This window comes from Neoarius graeffei, chromosome 15 (genome assembly GCF_027579695.1).
Source record: "Neoarius graeffei isolate fNeoGra1 chromosome 15, fNeoGra1.pri, whole genome shotgun sequence".
In the NCBI taxonomy this organism is placed as follows: domain Eukaryota; kingdom Metazoa; phylum Chordata; class Actinopteri; order Siluriformes; family Ariidae; genus Neoarius; species Neoarius graeffei.
Window position 1 is genome coordinate 41,150,882 of NC_083583.1, and position 27,853 is coordinate 41,178,734.

Consider the following 27,853-nt stretch of genomic DNA (forward strand, 5'->3'; position numbering starts at 1 on the left):
ATACATAACCCCTTCACTAAAATACACTGTATCGGCACATATAAACCGAAGCAAATGTAGGATTAACTATAAACAGGCTGTTTTTGTTTTGTTTTTTTAAATTGGGCAGCATAATGCGCATTTACTCAGCTAGTGCAAAATGTCATAGGTCGAGTTTTAATTATTGGCAAAATACATAAAATACTTCAAACAATTTAGAGTTAGAGATGTTACACTTAATTTATTAACATTTAGAGTATCTAAATGCAAATTGATTGACAGATTATTTGAGTCACCACTTTATTCTAAAGCACAGTCTCGCTGGCTTTTGTTAAAAAAAAAAAAAAAATTACTAGCTCAAGAAATAAACCTTATTTGAAAAATATTACACTGAGGTCTAATCCTGCATCTCAGTCATGGACGTAGTGATTTGTTTATGTCAGATTATGTTCCTGCTTGGTTTGTGATGGTAAAATACACCACTCTGTGTACCAATAGTTTACTCTATGATCAAAATACACACTTCTATTTACAAATGTACCTTAAAAATGTCAGTAGGGAAAGTGAAACTCTCTACCATGCTAAGTTTAGGATCGACTTTAAACGAGGACCTAAGAAAGAAATTACACCTGGTTGCCAGTTTAATTTCCACCGACTTAAGAAAGAACTGGAATTCTACCAGTGAAGGTAGTAAAAGGAATGACATCATAGTCCACAGTGTGTTTTAATGCTTTGAACATGAAGGGAAAAAACTTCATTAACTTTGATCAAGTGCTCAACATAAACTGACCAGGTTAGAAGACACATTGTTAAAAATGGCCAATCTGAGTTAGTGTGTGTAAACGGTGTTACATGCTCATCCTCAGCAGACATCCAAAATCTGGAACCTTTGTTACTGAACTGGAGGCCAATTAAAGAAAAAAAAAAAAAAAAAGGCACAGTTTCAGTTTTCAAAATGTTTGGTAGCTGCAGTGGAAAAAGGCGCAGTGTATTTATTTTGTCATTTATTTGTAGTAGGAATAGCTCCTTATTTCTCCTTAAAAAGTAATCCTATACATTTGAGGTGTTTATATCAGCTTTTTTTAAATACATTGTACAAAGTCAGAAAGACAGAACTGAAATGAGCACTCCGATGTGCTTTTTAAAAATTTAAGCTGAATAGTTTGAAGAATAAAAATGAATTTAATTCATCTTACCATGTAGAATAAACAGCTGAATTACGCCAGTTTTCAGTTTTACCCGCAAACGGTTTCTTTTTTCCTCACATTTGACTTTGTCAGAACTGCACTGCTGCGCTTGCTAAAATGAGGAACATAAAGTGATGAACATAAAGTAGTGTTTTAACCCATAAAGTTGTCATCGATGTGTGATTATAGTTCCTGAACTGTCTGAACCTCACTTAATGTTTTGTTTGTAATGTTCCTCCTGCTGTTCCACTATTAGGTCCAAGTGCTCTAGAAGGACAACGATCAGGGGAAGATGCCCAGCGGGTGTGTTTTTAAATCAAAAAGCTACATCTCTTCAGCATCGCTTGAAGCAAATTGATATTTATGCAGTAGGACCACTAATCTTCTGCTAACTGTTCGGTACTATATTCGTTACAACTGACCTCACAAGCAAAGATGCTCAAAGTATGTCATAAATAGTTTGCAGGCAAGATCGTTCAATCAATTTCATTCAGCCTGAACTAAATCATCTACTATAAACTGAGACAGGACCAAAAGAAATCATAAGCACTTGGAAAGTGATGATATAAGAAAATGGTTAACTTCATCATTAGTGCTGTTAATCAAACACCCGCTTCGAAAATAAATCTTATTCCAAATAAAGAAACCCCAGTGTTAAGTATGGTTAGTGTCATTAGTTATTAATAATAACCGTTAGAATCATAACGGAGCTGTTAGTTTATTAGGTACGTCTAAGCTGTACCTACGGTACACTTACTGGCCCTTTCATCAGGTAGATCCACCATACAGGTCACTCTGTAGGTACATAACTGCTAACTGTAATTCATCTGTTGATGTGTACACTGTCAGCCCCCTTTTCTCTGTCCATCATTAGAAAAGAATCAGTGCTGATATTTTGGTGATGGAAAATGGTCAGCACCTATATAGCAGGTGTACATGATAAACCAGTTAACAAACAGGACAGGAAGCAAAAGATTCTATATTATCCCTATCGAATTTTCATATGGAAAACTAAGCCCATTATTACTTCAATAAATCATTCTGAAGCATTAATGAGACAAAGTTAAAAGTAGCAAGATGAAGTTTTACCCTGACCCAGGACACTAATTTCAAGATTTCCTTTTTCCTCTTGTACTAACACACTTACAGAAAATGTAAGTGATGCAGACTGCACAACTAGAAGCCACTTGAGCTTTCACCAAAACACTTGGTTTAAAAAAGAAAAAAAAAAAAAAAAAGAGACCAAACAAAATCTACACATATTTACAGATAAACAAGCTAAAGTACCACACAGGTAGTATTTTGGAGTGGCAGAAGAAAATGCAATACTCAGCAGGTAAGAGTATGACTGAATGAGTGGAGACAAAGGTGATTTCCTTTCCATAAAACACCTTTGTTTTAGTCAATCCTTCGGTTGGAATGAGGAAAGCTGTAGTGGCTGGGAACGGAGTGCTGTTCACAGAACAATGAGGAGGAGGATCACAACGAACAGGATGGCCAACAAAACGCCAATAGCACACCACTGTCGCCGATCTGCGAGAGTAAAGAGGTCAGATGTGAGATAACACAGTCATAAGCATTCAGACCATGTTCCTATATGGGTATTTATATCATCTTAGGAATTATTTCTCAATATTCAACTTGAAAACACAAATTTCCCCATTTACCCCAAATGTAGTTAAATGATCAGGGGACAAATGATAGATTTATTAGCTAGCCCATCGGATAAATAAAAGCTCAAGTTCCAGGGGCCACCAGAGGCTCCCAGAAGCTCTGTAGTTTTTAAATGCCCAGAGATGCCTTCTGAGCTGTCAGAGACATGTTGTAAATTAAATCTCAAAGAAAATTACCATATCAAAAATGTTTTAAATGTAGGAACTTTCAAAACCATTTTATTAAATCACTGAAAATGATCTCATCTCATCATCTCTAGCTGCTTTATCCTGTTCTACAGGGTTGCAGGCAAGCTGGAGCCTATCCCAGCTGACTACGGGCGAAAGGCGGGGTACACCCTGGACAAGTCGCCAGGTCATCACAGGGCTGACACAGACACAGACAACCATTCACACTCACATTCACACCTACGCTCAATTTAGAGCCACCAGTTAACCTAACCTGCATGTCTTTGGACTGTGGGGGAAACCGGAGCACCCGGAGGAAACCCACGCGGACACGGGGAGAACATGCAAACTCCACACAGAAAGGCCCTCGCCAGCCACGGGGCTCGAACCCGGACCTTCTTGCTGTGAGGCGACAGCGCTAACCACTACACCACCATGCCGCCCCACTGAAAATGATACCATCAGAATTGCAGGTACAACCCCGAGTCCAAAAAAGTTGGGACAAAGTACAAATTGTAAATAAAAACGGAATGCAGTGATGTGGAAGTTTCAAAATTCCATATTTTATTCAGAATAGAACATAGATGACATATCAAATGTTTAAACTGAGAAAATGTATCATTTAAAGAGAAAAATTAGGTGATTTTAAATTTCATGACAACACATCTCAAAAAAGTTGGGACAAGGCCATGTTTACCACTGTGAGACATCCCCTTTTCTCTTTACAACAGTCTGTAAACGTCTGGGGACTGAGGAGACAAGTTGCTCAAGTTTAGGGATAGGAATGTTAACCCATTCTTGTCTAATGTAGGATTCTAGTTGCTCAACTGTCTTAGGTCTTTTTTGTCGTATCTTCCGTTTTATGATGCGCCAAATGTTTTTCTATGGGTGAAAGATCTGGACTGCAGGCCGGCCAGTTCAGTGCCCGGACCCTTCTTCTACGCAGCCATGATGTTGTAATTGATGCAGTATGTGGTTTGGCATTGTCATGTTGGAAAATGCAAGGTCTTCCCTGAAAGAGACGTCGTCTGGATGGGCGCATATGTTGCTCTAGAACAGGGGTATTCAATTAAAAGTCACTGAGGTCCAGTTATTAAATTTTGTCCAAGTAGAAGGTCCGACCCGAAGTCCAGCTTGTGTCTTATAGTCTTCCCCTATGTCCACATTTTCATATGGTTTCAACAATATTTATTGTTAATTTCCAATGCAGGAAATGAACTGAGTGCACAACTATCTCTTTTACCATAAATAAAAGTAGTCCCAGGAAAATAAATTCAAGGCCTTTATTTCAGATTAAAGAAAACAGGAACCTCAGAATAAAATAAATAAAAAAGTGCAAACAGAGTGGAATGACTCCTTTTTCTCTTAAATTAAAAAAAAAAGTCCACATTTTCAGAAAACAAGTGGCTTTTTGGGGGGGAAATGCAAACAGAACATTTTTCTTTGAACTTTTCTCTTTTAATTCTTCTTCTTTTACTTTTCTTAATGAGAAAAATGGGCATGTGGCTGACCTGCCAGTAATTTAAATCTTGGTTGGAATGGAGTTAGTGCCATTCTCATGCAGATATGTAGGTGTTCATTGTTGAGCCTAGAATGGTGCTTGGTTTTGACAATGTTCATAGTGGAAAAAGCTGACTCACAGCTGTAAGTCGATCCAAACATAGTCAAGGTGTGCAGTGCTCCTTTGGTTAGACCAGGGAACACACTCTCAGGCTACATCCACACGACAACGGCAACGAGATGTTATTTAAAAATATATCGCGTCCAAATGGGCAACAATCAGTAAAATATCAGGTCCATATGGCAACGCAACGCTTGCTGAAAACGATGCAATACACATGCCACACCTCTACGTGTGCTGTAAGACGGTCCCTTCAGAGACACCAGAACAATAGAAGAAGTAAGGACGCATGCGCATAAACTATTATGCGCGAGACTTCATATTAGCCACAAAGTCAGGAAAATCTTTTTGTAAAATTACATTATAATGACCAAATACAATGAAAAGTATTTTTCCAGTCTCACCTGTGAAAGGTAATCCCATATGATCTCGTTTGGACGGCAAACCTGTTGGTACAGTTAAACGCAGCACATGAATCTTTATTCTCCGCTTTGACCTATCCAATATGGCGACGAGGATGACGTATGATTCTACGTGGAAGGCGGCGTCTTTAATGGTCCGGAATAAATTGAATGATACACGTTGATGGATTAATTTCTTCGATGCCCTTTTTGAGGAATGTATTGTAGGACTTAAACCCACATCTGAAGAGGTGAGATCGCTCCTTTTTTCCCCTATTTTTGCTGGCAGGATCCCCTTAGGGCAGAGTCTCTCTCTCTCTCTCTCTCTCTCTCTCTCTCACTTTGCACCATTACACAATAAATATTCACAGTGAAAATATTTTGTAAGCGCGTTTCATGAACCAAGTTATAGGATTTGTTGACAACTCGCATCGCATCGCAATGAGAAGATCATTGGCACTACTGGTGTTAAGAATCAGACCATTTCATAAATGAATATTTTGCTGTAGAGCTGCAGTGTTTGTACAATTGCATGTTTTTGCTTCACTATTACTGTCACTATTCTGCTTCTTGCATTACTACTGTGAACTAACACTGAACATAATAATAATAATAATAATATCCAAGCTCGTGTTTCACTCTCACTAGTGCTCTGTAAGGCTTTATCCTGGTGATATTCGTTACACTTCTACCCGGCGTGAAGCACTCACAGTCATGTGGTTGTGACGTCATCGTAAACAAATCCGTTCTACTCATCCAGACGACTTCACAACGGCAACGTTGCCAGATCTTTCCACTCTGGAACCCGTTCTCAAAAAGATTGCGTTTTGGGCACCCAAAACGCCAGTGCCGTGTGGACGCCAGGCCTAGACGATAAGCAATTGTATCGGAGTCACCTGAATCCGTTGCCGTGTGGACAGGGCCTCAGTAACAGTCTGTAACCAGAAAGTAGCAGGGTCAGTTGTCTCAAAATGCTCTCTTAATGCAGCATTTCCTTGCAGATCAATGAGCAGATCAATGTCTCAGCAACGGCGTTTAAGCATTCCTTCACAACTGTCCCATCACTAAATGCTTTTTTTATGTTGCCCCAAAATCCACGCTACTTTTAAGGAACATTCGTTTGCACGTTGCTGGGCTGTAAATGTATGTGTGATGAGTCGGGTAGACCTGTCATACTGTGCTTGCAGTTGGGTTATTTTGCGGCCCTCAGCTCGGACTTCAGGGGATAACTTTGCTCAAAAGAGCTGTGCTTCGTTTTGTAGTGGCGCTTCACGTTGCCGCTTTTAATTAATGCCACGTTTTCGGAGCATATGAGGCACACTGGTTTTGAACTGCTTGCCGGAAGAATGAACATATATTTCTCTGTCCATTCATCTTCAAAACAACAATTTTCCTTGTCTACTTTCCGCCGCCTTTTGGAGCAAGCCATGTTGTCTCGGTCAGTTGTCTCTGAACTTAACTCTCTTCCTCTCTGCTTGTTGCTCTGTTGTGGTGCGCTGGGTAAACTAACGATTTTACTGGCTTAACTGAGTGAAGCTATTGTTGTATTAACTGGAGTAGCAGTGCCTGCTGTTAATAACCACGACCATCCAAAATAATGCTCCATGGAAATTACTTAATCTTGTGAATTTACCATTGGTCACGGGTCCAGACAGAACCATCACTGGGTCTGGATCCGGACCGAGGTCCGCCATTTGGTGATGCCTGCTCTAGAACCTGGATATACCTTTCAGCATTGATGGTGTCTTTCCAGATGTGTAAGCTGCCCATGCCACACGCACAAATGCAGCCCCATACCATCAGAGATGCAGGCTTCTGAACTGAGCGCTGATAACTTGGGTCGTCCTTCTCCTCTTTAGTCCGAATGACACGGCGTCCCTGATTTCCATAAAGAACTTCAAATTTTGATTCGTCTGACCACAGAACAGTTTTCCACTTTGCCACAGTCCATTTTAAATGAGCCTTGGCCCAGAGAAGACGTCTGCGCTTCTGGATCATGTTTAGATACGGCTTCTTCTTTGAACTATAACGTTTTAGCTGGCAACGGCGGATGGCACGGTGAATTGTGTTCACAGATAATGTTCTCTGGAAATATTCCTGAGCCCATTTTGTGATTTCCAATACAGATGCATGCCTGTATGTGATGCAGTGCTGTCTAAGGGCCCGAAGATCACGGGCACCCAGTATGGTTTTCCGGCCTTGACCCTTACGCACAGAGATTCTTCCAGATTCTCTGAATCTTTTGATGATATTATGCACTGTAGATGATGATATGTTCAAACTCTTTGCAATTTTACGCACTCCTTTCTGATATTGCTCCGCTTGTCAGTGCAGAATTAGGGGGATTGGTGATCCTCTTCCCATCTTTACTTCTGAGAGCTGCTGCCACTCCAAGATGCTCTTTTTATACCCAGTCATGTTAATGACCTATTGCCAATTGACCTAATGAGTTGCAATTTGGTCCTCCAGCTGTTCCTTTTTTTGTACCTTTAACTTTTCCAGCCTCTTATTGCCCCTGTCCCAACTTTTTTGAGATGTGTTGCTGTCATGAAATTTCAAATGAGCCAATATTTGGCATGAAATTTCAAAATGCCTCACTTTCGACATTTGATATGTTGTCGATGTTCTATTGTGAATACAATATCAGTTTTTGAGATTTGTAAATTATTGCATTCCGTTTTTATTTACAATTTGTACTTTGTCCCAACTTTTTTGGAATCGGGGTTGTACGTGTAGAACATAATTACAACTGATATATGGTAATGTTGATGAAAGTTGCACTGTCATATAATGCATTACCACATGACACACTACAGTGTAGTACGCTGACCATAAAACACCTTATATCAAATTATTACTATTTTAGCGACTGCAATCTGAGCTCCTGCTCAGGACATTCATTGTACATATAAGACAGTGAATATACCCAGGGAAACTGAGGGAATGTCAGTGGCCACTTAAGACAGAGCTTAATACCAAGATAACTAAACAAAGACTGCAAGAGTTACAGGTTGATAATACAAAGTCAGTAACTGAGCAATTCCAGTGTTATGGACGTGACACTTGAACTCAAAATGGCAACAAATGACCCAGTGCATGTTTTATTGTCTCCCAGTATTTAAACAGGTGTTGCATATTTTAAGGCTGTACCATACTGGAGAAGTGATAGAACAAGAACAGTTCCCATAGTACATCTAGGGCATGCCAGAAAATGCCAATAAAAGATGCGTTATGGATGTGACAGAAAAAGTATCACTTTTCTTGGGTGACTGTACATTTTTATCAAACTCTGTGAAATTGTAAACCTAATGTTGAAATGGAGATATCCGTTTGATAGAGGGGTCCAAGGTGAATATTAAAAAATCTTTGTTTAAAATATTTTGTATTTCATGCAGAGTTTCGGAAGGAAAAGTCAGCGTTATGGATGTGACGAAATTCCGTTATGGATGTGACGCGTCTGAAATAGACATGGTGTATGTTTAGAAAATCAGCAATTTAACCACCATAACCATTTGAAAAACTCTCTAAATATCAGCTAAAACTATCAAAGTTCTTAAATAATATTTAGGATGGCTATTGTTTTGCTGTTTTGTGGATTTTAGCATACATTTCTGTGGCTTGTGGCAATAATATAGAATTGTACATGATCAAAGTTGATTTTAGCTTGGGGTTTACATTATAAGAAAGAAAGACTGACAGTGACATATTAGGTTGGTTACAAATTGGTTCAACTTATTCACATCTGTAAAATACAGGCCTAGGTGATATCTCTGGGAGTGGTTTTGATGTATTACATGTTGCTTTATTTTTGCATGGTGAGGTTGACATTTACATGGAATTGCCCAACTGCAATCTGAGCTTCCGAGTCTAATAAACTGAGATAACTATACAATGGTTGTGTGAGTTGCATGTGAACAAGTCCTATAATGAGTCTTAGTTCCCAAGACTCAGGGGATTTCAAGCAGATTTTCTTCAGAGCCACTGCAAATATCAACATCTCTCACAGACCTGTCCAGCCACTGTCGTAAAAATCAAAGTGAGGTGCACCCCCAAAACGGCACGTGTACCAAGGTGTAGTGAGTACAGGGATACCCTATTAATGAACACGAGCAGTAGCAGGACAGCCGACACAGTGAGCCTGCTGCAGCATCTTATCATTTTGGCTTGTGAACATGCGCGTTAACAATATCATAAACATAAGAGGATGATGCACACCCTTTATATGTAGTCTACAGTGCAGTCTGGGAATATATATATGTTATTTACCAGCTGGGAGGTCCATATGGTGAAATATTGTGGCCGAGGTCTTGAAAGTACTGAGCGAGGCCCTCTGGGCCGAGGTCAGTATTCAAGGCTGAGGTCACGGTATTTCACGATACGGACCGACCTTAAGCTGGTAAATAATATATTTATTTTTTTCTTTACTAAATTCTAACAGAAAACGAGAGCGCCTGAAAGGGAAAACCGAGCTGAGCCGCCATTTTGAATCCTCATTCACGGCTATAATGCAAATTGCTTTCTCCTCAGTATACAAATGCACTTCCATAGCAGGAAAAAAAAAAACTACATTTTGTCGCCTATGTAGTCCCCTATGGAGCACTTGCATGTGACGTCACAGCCGATCCAAATTGTGACAGACGCCATCGTGTCGGTCAAACGCCATATTCCGCCTTCTACTTCTGCTTTTAATTCTACCTTTTCTTCTGGAAAACCCTACTATATACAATTCTACTACAACGGCTGCGGCTACAAGCTCTCCCTACCTGTGCACGTTTTTTATGTTTTTTGTGTGTATTTTTGCGTGTTGTTCGTCTGTACCGGACTTCAATATCTACTACAACCGTATGGACTTACTGGACATTGGTTTCCAGCAGAAAATGACGGTTTGTAGCGATTTCCATTGCATGCACAACATTCCGGACGAGAAAAAAAAAAAAAAAAAAAAAAACATTCCGGGCGAGACCAGCGGGGTCTCCATGGATTGTTATAGGAAGCAAAGCGAAGGAGGCGGTGCCGGGAGCAAAAGCGAGGCTACAGGCAGAGCCGGCCTGTTGACTAAGCTCAGAAAACAGCTACTCAAACCTCCACTGCTAAGCCTCTACCTCTCCAACACCAGATCCATGTAAACAAGACGGACGATTTGGAATTACCTTATTCTATTCTATAATCGGCTGGTCAGTGCTATACTCAATACTTAAGTGACTTACCCATCCAGTGAGGATTGTTATTTTCTTGTTTACAAGATGCCACATCTGAGTCGCTGACAAATCATGAATTTCTGTAAAGAAAACTGTCCAGAGATTTATAGGCACGCAGTGCTTCACCACTGAACAGCGAGGGAAAGTTGATGAGGTAATCATACACGTCCGGGTATTCCGCTGGCAGTTCAAAATCCGGTCGTGAAAACTCCGTCCGGAAAGCCATAAGGGTCACAAATCTGTAGATCGTTTATTTTAGACATGTATCTAGTTATCTGTTCATTAGAAAAATGAGCCGTGTAGTCCGTCGGTTGAAATTGATCCATTCTGTACACGAGTGCAGCAGTATTCAGCGGTGTTTTTGACCGACAAGATGGGGGTTGTGTACTTTCCGGTCACGTGACTGCAAGATCTCTATTTATACAAAATTCAATCATTCAGGATTCAGCCATGTTTTTGCTCGACCAAAGTTATACAGTATTATGACCTTTATATTGCATAAATAAAGCCATTTGGTGAAACTTTGAAGAAGAGATTGTACTGGTTTAAAGTTTTTACCTAATGTAATATTATGTATTAGGATAACATGGTCCAAAATGGGCCTCATTAACTAAGGAGATCAAACTGTTAGCAAGTTAGAGGTTTTTAGCTTTCTCCTGAAATGTTTTATTTTGTCTTCCTCAGGGTAGTAAAACTCACTTTCGCTGTGAACACTGTCGTTATCGCTATCCATGATGTAAAATTAATGTTATTTTGAATCCTCATTCACGGCTGTAATGCAAATTGCTTTCTCCTCGGTATACAACTGCACTTCCATGGCAGGAAAAAAACCACATTTTGCCGCCTATGTAGTCCCCTATTTATACAAAAAGGAGTCATTCAGGATTCAGCCATGTTTTTGCTCGGCATTAGCAAATTACAGGTTTTAGCTTTCTCCTTAAATGTTTTATTTTATTTCTTCTTCAGGGTAGTAAAACTCACTTTCACTGTGAAGACTGTCGTTATCACTATCCATGCTGTAAAATTAATGCTATTATGCTGAGAAATGCTGGCAAAAATTTATAAGATTTTTGATAAAAATCTTATAAATAAATCTTATTTAAAAAATGTTGACAAAAATTGCTACGTTTGTTGTTGTTGTGAACGAGCGAGTCACCAGAGGTCTGTAACTGGGGTCCGTACCATAGGATACGGACCCGCTCGCCAGCCAATCAGAGCGCAGGATTTGGACCATGAAAAAAAAAAATATATATATATGTTATTTACCAGCTGGGAGGTCCGTATCATGAAATACCGTGACCGAGGTCTTGAAAGTACTGAGCGAGGCCCTCTGGGCCGAGGTCAGTATTCAAGGCCAAGGTCACGATATTTCACCATATGGACCGACCTTAAGCTGGTAAATAATATATTTATTTTTCCTTTACCAAATTCTAACAGAAAACGAGAGCGCCCGAAAGGGAAAACCGAGGCGAGCCGAGCCACCATTTTGAATCCTCATTCACGGCTGTAATGCAAATGGCTTCCTCCTCGGTATACAAGTGCACTTCCATGGCAGGAAAAAAACTACATTTTGCCGCCTATGTAGTCCCCTATTTATACAAAATTGAGTCATTCAGGATTCAGCCATGTTTTTGCTCGGCATTAGCAACAGTTACAGGTTTTTAGCTTTCTCCTGAAATGTTTTATTTTATTTCTTCTTCCTCAGGGTAGTAAAACTCGCTTTCACTGTGAAGACTGTCGTTATCACGATCCATGCTGTAAAATTAATGCTATTATGCTGAGAAATGACGGCAAAAATTTATAAGCTTTTTGATAAAAATCTTATTAAAAAGATAAATGTTGACAAAAATTGCTACTATGTTTGTTGTTGTTGTAAACAAGCGAGTCGCCAGAGGTCCGTAACTGGGGTCCGTAACCGGGGTCCGTACTGTAGGATACAGACCCGCTCGCCAGCCAATCAAAGTGCAGGATTTGATGGAAACCATCTCATTCTCATTCTCATTACCTCAAGCCGCTTTATCCTTCTACAGGGTCGCAGGCAAGCTGGAGCCTATCCCAGCTGACTACGGGCGAAAGTCGGTAACACCCTGGACAAGTCGCCAGGTCATCACAGGGCTGACACATAGACACAGACAACCATTCACACTCACATTCACACCTACGGTCAATTTAGAGTCACCAGTTAACCTAACCTGCATGTCTTTGGACTGTGGGGGAAACCGGAGCACCCGGAGGAAACCCACGCGGACACGGGGAGAACATGCAAACTCCACACAGAAAGGCCCTCGCCGGCCCCGGGGCTCGAACCCAGGACCTTCTTGCTGTGAGGCGACAGCGCTAACCACTACACCACCGTGCCGCCCTGATGGAAACCAGATCACGAAAAAAATAAAGTATGTTATGTCGATGCACGGAGTTCTCGCACCCTGTTAAAATCCAACAGGACTCGCCCAGGTTGCTTTTCACTGCATTCATGTCACGAATGAAAAAAAACCTAAACTATAGGACCTATTATTAAATATAAATGTATATCATAACCTCTTCAGCTCAATCCCACATAACGATTTATTTTCTTAATTTTTTTTAACCTTATTAATTAAAAAAAAAAAAACAGGGCATACCTCAGTATCTGCAATACAAACAGGTCACAATTCCAAGTAGCCATGTACTAAAATTTTTTTGGGGGGACGACACACACAGCCCTACAGGATGCCTCTACAACCCATGTGACCTCAATGACTCTCCTTAGGGTTGCTCTTGGTCCACTAGAGGATAAATACCTGGAACTCCCCACTAGTCAGACAGAACTGAAGAAGCCTTTCGGATGAGAGGTGAAACGTCTTCAAGAATTTCAAGCAAGACCAGTTGCCTTCTTTAGCACCTACGGTTGCATATTCATCTTTTGATCTAAAACCCGAATATCTTTAGTGTACAGCAAAAACCAAAGAATTGGCCTTGCTTTAAAAATAATTTTGAAGACTGCATATTTTCACTTGATCTTTAATTTTATCCTTTGCATTCTATTGCATGATGTTCACAATTACATTTTACTATTTACAGTAATGCTTGAAAGTTTGTGAATCCTTTAGAATTTTCTATATTTCTGCATAAATATGACCTAAAACAACATCAGATTTTCACACAAGTTCTAAAAGTAGATACAGAGAACCCAGTTACACAAATGAGACAAAAATATTACACTTGGTCATTTATTTATTGAGGAAAATGATCCAATATTACGTATCTGTGAGTGGCAAAAGTATGTGAACCTCTAGGATTAGCAGTTAATTTGAAGGTGAAATTAGAGTCAGGTGTTTTCAATCAGTGGGATGACAATCAGGTGTGAGTGGGCACCCTGTTTTATTTAAAGAACAGGGATCTATCAAAGTCTGGTCTTCACAACACATCTTTGTGGAAGTGTATCATGGCACGAACAAAGGAGATTTCTGAGGACCTCAGAAAAAGCGTTGTTGATGCTCATCAGGCTGGAAAAGACCCTCCCCAGGAGTGGTTGACCAACAAAGATCACTCCAAGTGCAAGGTGTGTAATAGTTGGCAAGGTCACAAAGGACCCAAAGTAACTTCTAAACAACTGAAGGCCTCTCTCACATTGGCTAATGTTAATGTTCATGAGTCCACCATCAGGAGAACACTGAACAACAATGGTGTGCATGGCAGGGCTGCAAGGAGAAAGGCACTGCTCTCCAAAAAGAACATTGCTGCTCATCTGCAGTTTGTTAAAGATCACGCGGACAAGCCAGAAGGCTATTGGAAAAATGTTTTGTGGAAGGATGAGACCAAAATAGAACTTTTTGGTTTAAATGAGAAGCGTTATGTTTGGAGAAAGGAAAACACTGCATTCCAGCATAAGAACCTTATCCCATCTGTGAAACATTGTAGCAGTAGTATCATGGTTTGGGCCTGTTTTGCTGCATCTGGGCCAAGACGGCTTGCCATCATTGATGGAACAATAAATTCTGAATTATACCAGCGAATTCTAAAGGAAAATGTCAGGACATCTGTCCATGAACTGAATCTCAAGAGAAGGTGGGTCATGCAGCAAGACAACGACCCTAAGCACACAAGTCATTCTACCAAAGAATGGTTAAAGAAGAATAAAGTTAATGTTTTGGAATGCCCAAGTCAAAGTCCTGACCTTAATCCAATCGAAATGTTGTGGAAGGACCTGAAGCGAGCAGTTCATGTGAGGAAACCCACCAACATCCCAGAGTTGAAGCTGTTCTGTACGGAGGAATGGGCTAAAATTCCTCCAAGCCGGTGTGCAGGACTGATCAACAGTTACCGGAAACGTTTAGTTGCAGTTATTGCTGCACAAGGGGGTCACACCAGATACTGAAAGCAAAGGTTCACATACTTTTGCCACTTACAGATATGTAATATTGGGTCATTTTCCATAGTAAATAAATGACCAAGTATAATATTTTTGTCTCATTTGTGTAACTGGGTTCTCTTTATCTACTTTTAGGACTTGTGTGAAAACCTGATGTTTTAGGTCATATTTATACAGAAGTATAGAAAATTCTAAAGGGTTCACAAACTTTCAAGCATCACTGTAAATTCTGTATAAAATATACAGAATTTTATACTACTGCATAAAGGAAAAGTGCGCTATAATTTTTTTTAACTTCAACATTAAACAGCTTTTTTTTTGTTATTTTCTGATATTATGTGACAGGTCTCATGAATTGTGAAAATTTGTCACTTTTTATTCTTTAGTTTCCTTTGAGAGGCCCCAAGGTCAGGCTTCCTGTTCTCATTATGTAAACCCTTTTAAGAGGTGCCATCATAACCAAGCCCTCGGTTTCCTTCCGCTAAAGTTTGTAACCTTCTTGACCTCAGGAAGCATGGGGTGGTTTTGAACAGGAAGTGAATTCATGGCTGAGTTCTCTCAGACATTTTCTGTCAGTCAACCCATACATCATGGTCAGCTTAGTAAATCAAAGTCCATCTAATTTTTAAGCTTGATGATTTTCTTTTTGGGAGGTGCACATGGTGTGAAGAGGCCTAAAAGTTGTTCTGTTACTCACCACTAGTCATGTGTGAAACTTTAGCCAGCTTCTTCATCACATTATCCAACCTGGACTGGGTGTTGTCCATCTCATGGCCAAAATCATCCAGCATTCTGCAAATCAGCGAGAGAGACATTTATCGCAAAGTAAGCATACTGTACAGAGATTAAAACAGGATACCAACCTAATAAAACTCTATAATAATATTATAAAATTACATAAGAAATTGCTTTTAGTTTTTTAATTACATGAAGTTTTCTTTTCTATGGAGCCCTAAAAGGACATACATAAAAATAAACAAATAAATATATTTTTTAAAAAGGGTGTGAAAGTTTCTGGTGTGCACAAGAAAATATTTGATGCGCACATTGTCTGTTAGTTTATTTATGATATCTATTGATACAATTCATATTCTTAGATATATCCCTCAGTACAGCCACTGTCCTGTCAGAAACGCTTCATCACATGTATGGAGTTCAGGCTTCTCTCAGATGTATCAGTTTCTTGTGTTAGAGATGAAAGTGGAGCAAAGAAAAAAAAATCCTGAACTTTTGAAAGTCAAACTAAGATTGGGGGGCAACGTCCCCCGAAAAAATTTTAATAACATAACATGAAAAACCCTGCATTCTAGTGCATTTTAGTACTTATTTTCACTAAAACAAGTTATAACTTTTAAGCCTTTTTCTTTCATGTACATTCATGAATAAATTACTTTGAAAAAAATCAGACAGTTGAAGGTAAACTCAGCAAAATCCCAAAACAGTGCTGTTAAAAAGTAAAGGTCTGTTAGTTTCTAAAGCTTTCAGGGTTCAATGTTGGGGACATTGAGCCTCGTTTATCAATCTTGTAGAGTTGTGCGTTTGCATAAGCTAAAGTGAACTAAAAATTTCCAATTCATATTTATTCGAGTTGAAGCCAATTAGTTCGTATTGTCTGTAAATTTAAACACACCAATGAATACCAAATTTCTCATGTAAATCAGGGGCGTAGCTAGGATTTTTCGGGGGGGGGGGGGGTCGCACACTGACTGGCAGCATGAGTACATTATGTAACAAAAAATAATTACCATTGTTAGTTTTAGGTAGCTTAGAAACCGGCTCTTCCATTATTGCTGTTTCTTCCACGTTTTCTTGATGTTGTGTTCTAGAAACAGCACTAAAACTTAGCTTCAAAGCCACAAAATGCAACTTTGATGGAAAAAATATATAATAAATTGCTTACCTCTCTTCACGTCGAAAGGAGGAGGAAAGTTTTGCCTGTTTTGACATGGTGAATTATTAACACGAGAAAATACTTGTAATTCGCAACTAAAAAGACTGCAGCTACACTGGCAGCTTGAACATGCTTTGTAGTGCGATTGTGTTGCGCTTGCGCAGAACAGTGTCAGTCCTGCGCGCTTTAGCCCGTGCACCTGCAGGTGCACCTTGGGCGCGCGCGCCTAACAAGCTCCAGCACGCACGCCGTTAACAAAGAACACCTGTCTTTAAATCAATGAACTATGTTTGGGCTATTTAAGGACTGCGCCCATGCAAGGATGATGCGAAATATTACGCTGCGTCTAGGAACGTGAAAAATCCGAAAAATAAATTTCTCCATTCGGAAAACCGGAGATTTTCAAGAGTTTTGTCAAATATCCGGATTTCCGCGGTAAATCCGGAAGACTTTCATCTATACTTGTGTGCACCAGATACTTTCTAATAATTGTTTTTTTTTTAAACATGTCCCTGTAGTTTTTAAATGGATTTTGCCAAAAGGATACTTTTATAAAATACCTAATTTTTTTTTTAACTGATTATGACTTTATACCAGCAAGTAAATACAGTGACAGACTATTCGTTTCCTGTATAAACGGAAACATGGATCAGAAATTTCAACACCAAAAGCAAGCAACATGTCAATAGAGTAACGAATGATTACACATTTATGCAAATAATCATGACGCTGTAAAGAAACAAAGAAATCAAATGACTGGCTCTAGTACTTTCTTTGGACCAGTCTTTTGGCTTATCTGAGGTTAGCCAAAATCTTTACTCTCAGTTTCTAGCTGTCATGAACACCCATTACAAAATCCAAATTAATTTTGTTAAAATAAAAGTAAAACATAATGTCTTATTAGAAATGTTTAAAAATAAATAAATAAATAAATAAATAACCCTTTTATAGACCATGCCCACAAGAGATAACCCATGAGTAGGATCATTAAAACTAATTTAAGACTTAACTCTTGACCCCTTAAAGCAGTTGCTACAGCCACCCTTGTATATGTATATACTGTTCACCCTTAGAACATATTTACAAGAAATAAAAGTCGTCAAATGTCGTCATTATGGTGCATAGACGCCAGCGTCATATGTCGTTATTATGGGGTATACACGGGGTCGTCATATGTCATCATTAAGGGGTAAAGAGTTAAAGCTAGACTGCCTTTCAGATTTTTCAAGTGGAGGTCATAAAAAGAATTTTCCCTGACACCCAGTTATTTTTGTTTAGTGGACCGAAAGCTACTGAAATTGAATCACAGGCTTCCAATTTTATTAGGTTTTTTAAATAGAACAATTAATGAATTTAAGCCACGTGGCCCTAAATTCTCCACTATTTTTTCCTGCTTCACCATGACCCAATTCAAGATACTACATCATGCATCACATGGTGGGCTTTCCCCATTCGTGTAAGGCACTGTGGGATACAAATTTGAAACAGGAGAGGAAAATGGAGGATGCAAATGAAATATCAAAGACCGACTACAGTAACAGAAAGCGAGAAGAAAAGACGTTATGTTGCAAAGGAAAGGAAACGCAGGACCAAACTAATAAATATCGGCGGTTAGCGAGCGCCTCGGTGTGATCAGCTGTTTGTTTAGTGACGGAATGATGTAACTGTCAGTGCACGCTCAAAGTAAACCTGTAGATGGCAGTAATGCAACACTGTGGATGCCAGCTGCCATAAAACCCAAAAGAAGAAGAAAAAGAAGCAGGTAAACCGGCACATGCGCACACGGACTTCCTCTGTCTGCTTGACTGTGCAAAGTGAGCGATTTCATGCACATTATTTGCTAGGGAATCCCCTCAAATTAAATAACTTCCCAGCCACAGAATGGCCTGTTTTTTTTAGATACTACAGAAATAAACAGATATCACAATGACCAAATTTCAGAGGGAACTAAATTTCACCGATTTTATGAAACCAAAAGGACATCGAGCTTTAAGTATTTTAAGATTACTACTAGTTATACTGTAGCAGATGTCCCCCCCCACCACCAAAAAAAAAAAAAGTTAATACAACTTGTTAGTGTGAACAGGGATTAGTGCTATGGCTTACACGGCCTGTTCATCCAACTCCTGTCCAATACGTTCAGACATGTTCTTTAATACACCAATGGTCCCCGACACCAGTTCCAACTGCTCGTCCTGCTGCTCCGCTATGAGCTACACAAACAACATACACAAGGTCACAATGATATGAAGCAAACAGTTGTGCAACAAAGTGACAGTTACTTATGCGATACTTGATTTGTTTATACGAGGGGTATTCAAATAATATTTGTAAAATGTCCAGTCACACAAGTCCTCACTTTTAAAGGTACAGACAAGCAGCTAACATGACTGAACAGTGACAACAGCTTCCTTTTAAGGATTAACCATTTACAATTAGTTCAGGATTATAAATAACACCGTTTTAAGTGGTTGATTTATGTCTTAGTGGCACTTCACATTACCATTATTGACTAGTGCCACTGACTCTGAACTGAGGACACTCCTCTGTTTTCATTTTGACAGAGGAAGAATAAAGGCACTTCTCTGTCCGATCATCTTTAGTTCTCTGTCCATGTCATCAGTTCGCTTATCAGACCGGAGAGGGTAAATAAAACAAAAATTTTGAAAGCCTGTGATAACTGTCTCCTTCCTGAGCTAACGCATCTCGCCCTGTAGCTAGTCTCCCAATGAGCTGCCTTCCACTAAATAATTTATATAAATGCATGTGACTGGCTGCAACAGAGGACCTGCTACAGAAGTCAATCTGGTTCATTTTTGAAAACTGTACTCACTAAGGTTTCTTTCAGCTTCATTAAAAAGTACTTATTTCAAGTACTTTATTCTGTCAGCTGAAATACTAAGCTAGGTCCACATCTGGATGACGATCCAACTAGTGGACAACCTCTGGTTTGTTTCCATGCAGTTTAGGGTTTAATGCATACGCAAGCAATTAATAACTTGTATAGACTGCTCGTGTACCTACATTTTACAAAAATTCTTCATTCTCCAATAAAGAATTAGTGAGGTTAAACATTGATCAAGTACAAAGCAACAAACCATCACCTCTCAAACGGTCTCCAAACTATAGGCTTTATTACCTGTTGCTGAGTTTGTTGCTCCTCAATAAACTGCGAGTTGGCTGACTGCAGTTCTCGGTCCAGACGTGTGTATTTATCTCCTCCTGGTTGCCAGATTGGCCCACGAGACCCTCCATCTCCCATCAGAGTCTAACACAGAAAGCAGACCTTACAGCCATCTGATTTACACACAAAACCTTGTAATAATGAGGAAGAAATATTACGTCGACTATAATCCACAGAATCGGAGAACAATTTGATTATCTTGGAACTGAGATCAGTACGAACCTGTCTGTTTTTCTTGTCTGACAGGGACATAGCCATTGGACTTGCCATTTGATCTTTCATCTCCTGAAAAATAAAATCGATAATGACATTTAGCAGGCTGTAAATGGTTCCCAATTCAGACACTTTATACCCAACAGAGCTGGGTAAAAAAAAATCCTTTAAAAGATGCACAAATTTTTATTCTTTTAAATATTTAGTTTTCAATACATAATTACACAGAAATTTACACTGCAGGAAAAAAACATTATCACATACCTAACTATTTGTATCACAGACTACACAAACTTAAAAATTTATTTCTTTATTATAAACTACAATATTTCATATAAACTGTTGTATACTGTAATAAGATTTTCATCTATTTATTTACCAACATATTTAGGCGTATTTTGCATTTCTTAAGCCGCAACCCAATGCACAAATTCACCATCTTCAACTTGTCTTATGCCAATCTCTAGTTTCTATTTAAGCTCTTCCAATAAACACTGAGACTGAATCTCAAATGGAGTATACCCATTTGGAGCACATCATAACCTGATATACTTAACAGAACACCACTTGAGAGCTAACTACTTACATATAAAATCACTTAAGACATGCACTTTTATTTTTTTTGATATTCAGTTAAAATGCTGATGCAAACAAGGAAGTCTGAATAGATCTGAAGTACACCTTGACAGTCTGTCTTGTGCTGGTGATGAAAGCTTTCCGCTTGTTCAGCTCCACAGAATCAAGATTGAACTTCCGTGGATTTGCTTCCACAATACGTGAAAGTCACTGTTAAGGTACTGCATGAGCATAGCATGTAAAAGCAGCATGATCATTAACAACATGACAAACATTACATGGAAAAGAATTGTAAGGATATTAATGGTCTCATCCAAGTCCTCCAAATCCCACTCAATAGACCTTAAGCTGTTCCTCAGTTCATTGGTGGTCCAGTCGATCTCCTCCTTCGTGGCACTGCCAGGATCCTGCAGTAGCTCAGTCCATCTCTGATACAGACCCTGGGCAGTGTTCACAGCCTTCTGGACCTCCCTAAAGCATAATGAACATTATTCAGTACAAGGAAGAAGTGTTCAAAAAGCGGGGAAAAAAAGTACTCTAAAGAAAGCAGGAACTAGTATCCGTTTACATATTTTCAGTTCTGACCTAATGACATATTTTATCCTGTATATTGCATGAATGAACTTTCACAAGAACATAGGACTATACTTGTCAAAAATTGTGCTGCCATTAGGCCGCTGATGTTCTGCAGAGAAGCTACTTTACTGTGAGATGGCCCATGCAATTCACAGTGCCCTCCACAATCATTGCTCTCCCTAGTAAAGATTAGTAAAAAATGTTAGGCAAAAATCTTCTGCCATGACCATGTCAGTCCCCTGACCTGACCCCCACTGAAAACCTGTGCGGTGAGCTGAAGAGGAGAGAGAGCACAAGAGAAGGCCTCGGACCCTGGATGATCTGGAGAGATTGTGTAAAGAGGAAAAGTCTCAGGCTACGTTTACATTACGTCGAATCAGCGGATCATCAGATTAATGTTCTTAAAACGATTCGCGTTTACACTAAAACCATTAACCGTGCACACAGCAACACCAATACGCGGATACGCTCGGCTCCGCAGGCATCCTGCGCTCCAAATCACTCCGCCCTGAACAGTGAGTGCCCTCTGGAGGGTGCGCACTCCGGCCCTGCGCAGCTCACACAGCGCGCGAGTGAAGTGAACAAGCAGTGATTCGGGACTGAGCCGCTGTGTGTGTGATCCCAGCGCACATCACTTCCTACTTGCAAGTGGAAGGATGGCAAGCCTAAAGACAATCATAACTACACAATGGGCAGTATTTGCATCAGTATTTGCAGTATTTTCATACTTTTATACTCTTTAATGAAAGGTGATACAAGGCGGAAGTCCGCGCCGTTTTTCAGCAGTCGCGTCACATGACCAACGCCAGCGAATCAGGAAGGTGGATGTCACAGTGACGTTGTCCAATGAGACGCCAGCTAGAGCTCAGCACAGCGTATTCGCGTATTCTGAATGTTTACACAGCACCGGAGCTGACACGATCTGGATTGAATACGTGGACGCTGGCGGATTCCCGTTTCCTGGCTTTTCCAGGGGGTTTAATGTAAACGGACAGTGCGTCCGCGAAGAAAACGAGACAGATACGGTCTAATGTAAACGTAGCCTCAGAGACCCTGTTCTGTATCTCCAACCTTATAAAATGTTACAGGAGAGACTCGGTGCTGTTTTACTGGCAAAGGGAGGTTGAACAAAGTATTAAATGCAGGGGTGTCAATAATTGTGGCACATGTGTTTTTGTTGAAAATAATTATTTCTTGATGATGGATCTGTTTTTCTCTGAATAAACTTCTCAATTAAAGGTTGGGTTTTTCCTCACTGTTTCAGTGTGAAATGAAGCGACTTCACCAAAGGTGGATTTTTCTAACCCTTTTCACTAATCTTTACAAAGGGGGCCAATAATTATGGTGGGCATTCTAAACATCTACTGATCTGATACTTGCTTAATACACTGGTCTGGCATCAGCTTGTATGTGAAATATTTTCTAATCAGATCCACTGTATTTTGGCAAACTACACAACGCAAATCTTACATATAAATAAGGGACACAAAACCTGATGTTTGGTAGAACATGGGATTTCAGAGAGATTTTAAGGGGAGGCTTGGTTACTAGAAAGATTTTAGTGTCATTTCAATATCTTATACCATCATCTGAAGGTGGTGACTTATTTTCTATAACAGCTGCCATGACAGTAACACAGCTGCAAGGCAAATTGCAGGGTTTTATTAATTATCAACTTCAGAGTGGTAACGGTACCCTTAAAGCATTGCACTGGGCCATAGACAATCATTGATTATTTTCCTATAACCACATACCATCATATTTTATTCATTACATATTATGGTGTTTTGTTTTGTTTTTTACCTCTGCCAAGGAGGTTATGTTTTCAGTAGTGTTGGTTTGTTTGTTTGTTGGTTTGTCTGTTAGCAAGGCCACACCAATTCAATTAGTTGGTTCTCGGAATCACCACTTGAAGAAAATGCAAAATGAAAAAAAAAATCGAAATCAAACTCCCGCCAACAGAAAAGGTCACATGACGTGAGGTCACGTGACGTCGAAAACCAATCAAATCGCCCCTTTCACTTTCGATAAAGACTTGTGGAAGAAACATGCCTGTGGAGGGGAGTCCTGCAAAGCCTGTGTTTGTGATCGTTAGGATATTCAGCGAACAGAAGCGTAAAATCTTTGACAGGTGTGTTGAAATTCTGTTTACTGGTTTGCCTGTATTGTTTGGTCTATTTCCACTGCTAATTTTACCATCAGAGCATTTTTTTAATTTTATTTTTATTTCGCCCGCCGGCACGGTGGTGTAGTGGTTAGCGCTGTCGCCTCACAGCAAGAAGGTCCGGGTTCGAGCCCCGTGGCCGGCGAGGGCCTTTCTGTGTGGAGTTTGCATGTTCTCCCCGTGTCCGCGTGGGTTTCCTCCGTGTGCTCCGGTTTCCCCCACAGTCCAAAGACATGCAGGTTAGGTTAACTGGTGACTCTAAATTGACCGTAGGTGTGAATGTGAGTGTGAATGGTTGTCTGTGTCTATGTGTCAGCCCTGTGATGACCTGGCGACTTGTCCAGGGTGTACCCCGCCTTTCGCCCGTAGTCAGCTGGGATAGGCTCCAGCTTGCCTGCGACCTTGTAGAACAGGATAAAGCGGCTAAAGATAATGAGATGAGATTTCGCCCGCTCGCTTCATATTTTTCCTGAAAAAATCCGAGAACCAACTAATTAAATTGGTGTGGCCCAACATTACGGAAAAAGTTATGAACGGATTGCTCTGAAATTTTTTCCAGAGGTGTGACTGAGCACAAGTAACAATCCATTAAATTTTGGCGGTGATCCGGATCACTTTCTGGATCCCGGAATTTTTTAAAGGATTCTTTTTATTTTTTAAAGGAGTGCTTTTCTATTTTTTTACATGCAACCACATACAGAATCACACTGATTTATCATTCACATTAAACAAAACGATGTTGTTGATCGTACTGAAGTTGATGTTATTAAAGTAATAATAATTCAATGTATTAATGATTATACTTAGTATTATACTCTGTCCACTACCTACCCCCTGCCCCTGGTCTGTAACACATTCATTTACACAAGAAACTCTCTCTCATCTGTTTGCACATCACACTACAATTATTTACATTACTGTTGTATCTGCTGCTATTGCTCATTTGCACCACTGTTCATATACACCTCATAAGCTGCTCTTCTAAGCACCTTCTCCGTTATAGTTATTGTACTGTATTTGCACTACTGCTATTTTGTACATTGTTTTAGATTAGATAAAACTTTATTGATCCCTTTGGGAGGGTTCCCTCAGGGAAATTAAGATTCCAGCAGAATCATTACAGATAAACAGAGAACAGAAATAGAGGAAAACTCATCTCATCTCATTATCTCTAGCCGCTTTATCCTTCTACAGGGTCGCAGGCAAGCTGGAGCCTATCCCAGCTGACTACGGGCGAAAGGCGGGGTACACCCTGGACAAGTCGCCAGGTCATCACAGGGCTGACACATAGACACAGACAACCATTCACACTCACATTCACACCTACAGTCAATTTAGAGTCACCAGTTAACCTAACCTGCATGTCTTTGGACTATGGGGGAAACCGGAGCACCCGGAGGAAACCCACGCGGACACGGGGAGAACATGCAAACTCCGCACAGAAAGGCCCTCGCCGGCCACGGGGCTCGAACCCGGACCTTCTTGCTGTGAGGCGACAGCGCTAACCACTACACCACTGTGCCGCCCCTAGAGGAAAACTTCTAGATAAATTTAAATAAATTAAGTATTTACATATACAAATATAAAAAGAATAAGATATGGGGAAGAGAGGAAGGGGGACAGGGAGGGAGGGAGAAAAAAGAAGGGGGGAGGCAGGAGAGATATTGCACTTTATATTGCACATTGTCCGGTATTGCTTATTGTTAGGCTAGGCTACTGCTCCTTCCCATCCTCTGTCCTCCTGTTACCCCTCAGAATGTATTTTTACCCCTCCCTCTCTCTAATATATAATTTTATATTTTCTTTAATATAAATATTTTTATCTGATTTTACAAGTAAGGAGAGAGAGAAACAGCATTTCGATTCTCCTATATGTCCTGGATATATACTGAATTGACAATAAGAATCTTTGAATCTTAAAATAAACAAGTAAAGAAATTGAGATTGATTTAACTGAAAGGTTGTTATTGCCAAATATTATTTTTGCAAAGTCATTCTGAATCATGGTTTGTTTGTTTTTTAAAACACGTTGTTGAGGGTTTAGAAGTATTGATGGAAATATGATATGAATGGTATGAGATATATTGTTTAGGGAAAAATACTGGTGGAAACTGGTGAGAGATGTAGATGTCAGCCAATGAGCTTATTAGAAAGATAAAAAAAGTGTGAACTGTGATGTTTTAGAAGTGTATAAAATGAGAGGCACTGTGATCGATGAACTGGATTGCTCTGTAGACTGACTCGACTTTTATTAATTAGTTGAATAAAAGTCTTATTTTTTCTGGAAATCCTTGTCCTTTGCCTTTCTTTGGTGAGTGAGTTTTCACGACAATGTCAGTATCAGCTGATAGTCAGGGTCTAATATCCTTACTGAAAACAGGAAAAAGTGGCATCAGTAAAGAAAAACTGTTCATTTCACATTTGCCCAGACCAGGGGTCGCCAGATCCGGCCCGCCACCCCCCTTTGACCGGCCCCCCAGCCCCCTGCCCCCCATCACTTGAACCGCCCCTATGAGGCAATCCCCAAAAGTGGTCATGGCCTATTTTTTTAAATTGCTTTTTGGCAAATAATAACATGTCTGCATCTTGTATTTTGTTGATTTTATCAATTAAAATTGATATTTAGTTATAAAATGAACTATTCATATTTTCCGAATTTTCGTCATATGCTCGCGATCAAGCAGTGACAGGCAGCGCACGCGCAGAGAACTGTCAGTGTTCAGGACAGCAAAATGGCTAGCGGTAAGCGAAAAGCTGACAGAGAGTGTAGAGTTTTTAAAGAACAGTGGACCACCGATTATTTTTTCGTTCAGTGTAAGGACCGTGCAGTTTATCTTGTATGTAAAGAAAGTGTGCCGGTTTTCAAAGAATATAATCTGCGTCGTCACTACGAAACCCGCCACAAAGAGTATGCTAGTTTGCGAGGGAAAACAAGAGAAGACAGGATTCAGAGGATGAAATGCGGACTGGCTGCACAACAGAATGTATTCCTTCACCAAACCCAGATCAACCAGGCTGCTGTCTGAGCTCGCTATAAGGTAGCTCACCTACTAGCTACCCATGGAAAGCCGTTTACTGATGGGGACTTTGTTAAAGTATGCATGCTTGCTGTGGCCGAGGAGGTGTGTCCCGACAAGAAGGATGAGCTCAACGCGGCGAGTCTCTCCGCACCTACTATGACCAGGCGAACCGAAGATTTGGGGGACAACGTGTATGACCAGCTGAATGAGAAAGCGTCAGAATTTGAGTTTTTTTGCTTTGGCCATGGATGAGAGCAATGACGTGCAGGACACAGCACAACTGCTGTGATCTATTGCTCATATTATTATAATTTCACTGTTTTTTAAAATGTATTTATTTTATAGGCCTATTTATTTGACCTTTATTAAGTGCTGCATACAATTATTATTTATATTATTAATAATATCAACAGGCCTACCTACAATTTATAATTTTCCACTCACCTTTGCCAGTGTCAATCACCTCAAATAGGCAGATGTTTCTTACCTTGACAGCTTTGATATTATTTTTATTAGAAAATAAATAAATGGAATATCAGTGGTATTTCAAATTAAAACAAAGTGTGAAGACTTGATTACTACTTTTGCAAACCACTAGTAAAGATAAACAAATATGTGCCAGGAATCAAGTGTTGATATAGTAGTGGGGATATAGTAGTGGGGATGGCTGTGCCAGGCTAGTAATCTCTACTACACAATGAGGCCTGCTGGTGGTCATATTTGTCTGGGTCATACAATTCTATGTGATATAGCTGACCCGACCCCGGCCCCCATCACAGTCAGGAACGACAATGTGGCCCCCAGAGAAAAAAAGTTTGGTGACCCCTGGCCCAGACTATAAGTTGAACAGGTGCCAGGTGGTTTTAATGTGCAAACATGAACGTGTTTCTTATTTCCCTTCAGACAGAGTTCATCATGATCCTGGATTAATTAGTGATGTGCTAAACCTCTTTCTGTCAGCTTGCAATCAAACTTCACGACCAAATAAACAAAGACAGAGTTTGGACGTTAACATACAGCTGTACATAATACACTAATGACACAAGAAACATGATCACCTAGAATAGTTCAAGTGTTAGATCACTCTAAATTCAAGTGTTCCTCCGTTTGTTTTTATTTCATGTCTGTATAATTTTAGTCCACGGAGGAATAGTAGGTAGATCCATCTATACAGGCAGCACATGTAGTTAATGTTAGTATTTGATGGTTTTACGTTTCGGAAGCGAGCTAGCCACACCAAGACATTTAAGTCTTATTAGCGACTGCTACAGCTAGCCTGCTAACGCTATTGTTCTATGACACAGTCAGAGGAAATACTCACCCTTTCACAACAAAAAACGGGTCTTCCATCGACATGACGCTGTTCACACACAAAAAAACCCGTTTATATGAAAAAAAACATGCCCTGAAATTCAGCTGTTCTTCTCGTGTGTCCTGTCAAGATCATGAACAAGCGAGTGGATGTGTGTGTTATTTACATGAGAAACAGAAACCCACTCCACTACAACGCCATTACTCTCACACATTCTACATCCGGGTCAAAGGTTAGACCGTATTCTTTCCTTCTGTATGCGAAGGCTTAGAAAATGGAACATTAAAAAAAAAAAGGTTTTGTTGATGTTCTGTGGTCAAAGCAAGAAACTAATGTTCT

The 27,853-nt window shown here is 39.9% G+C and overlaps 1 protein-coding gene across 1 annotated transcript; it reads right to left on the reverse strand.

Moving 5' to 3' along the window:
* Positions 1-316: 316 nt before the first annotated feature.
* Positions 317-27,853, reverse strand: stx6 (syntaxin 6). Its single transcript, XM_060941331.1, has 8 exons — positions 27,524-27,853; positions 20,744-20,913; positions 20,548-20,642; positions 19,876-19,938; positions 19,609-19,737; positions 18,576-18,682; positions 15,276-15,370; positions 317-2,699 (listed from the first exon to the last, which is right to left on the reverse strand). Exons 1-8 carry the CDS (start codon positions 27,556-27,558, stop codon positions 2,623-2,625), a joined length of 771 nt encoding a protein of 256 aa, XP_060797314.1. The 5' UTR covers positions 27,559-27,853; the 3' UTR covers positions 317-2,622.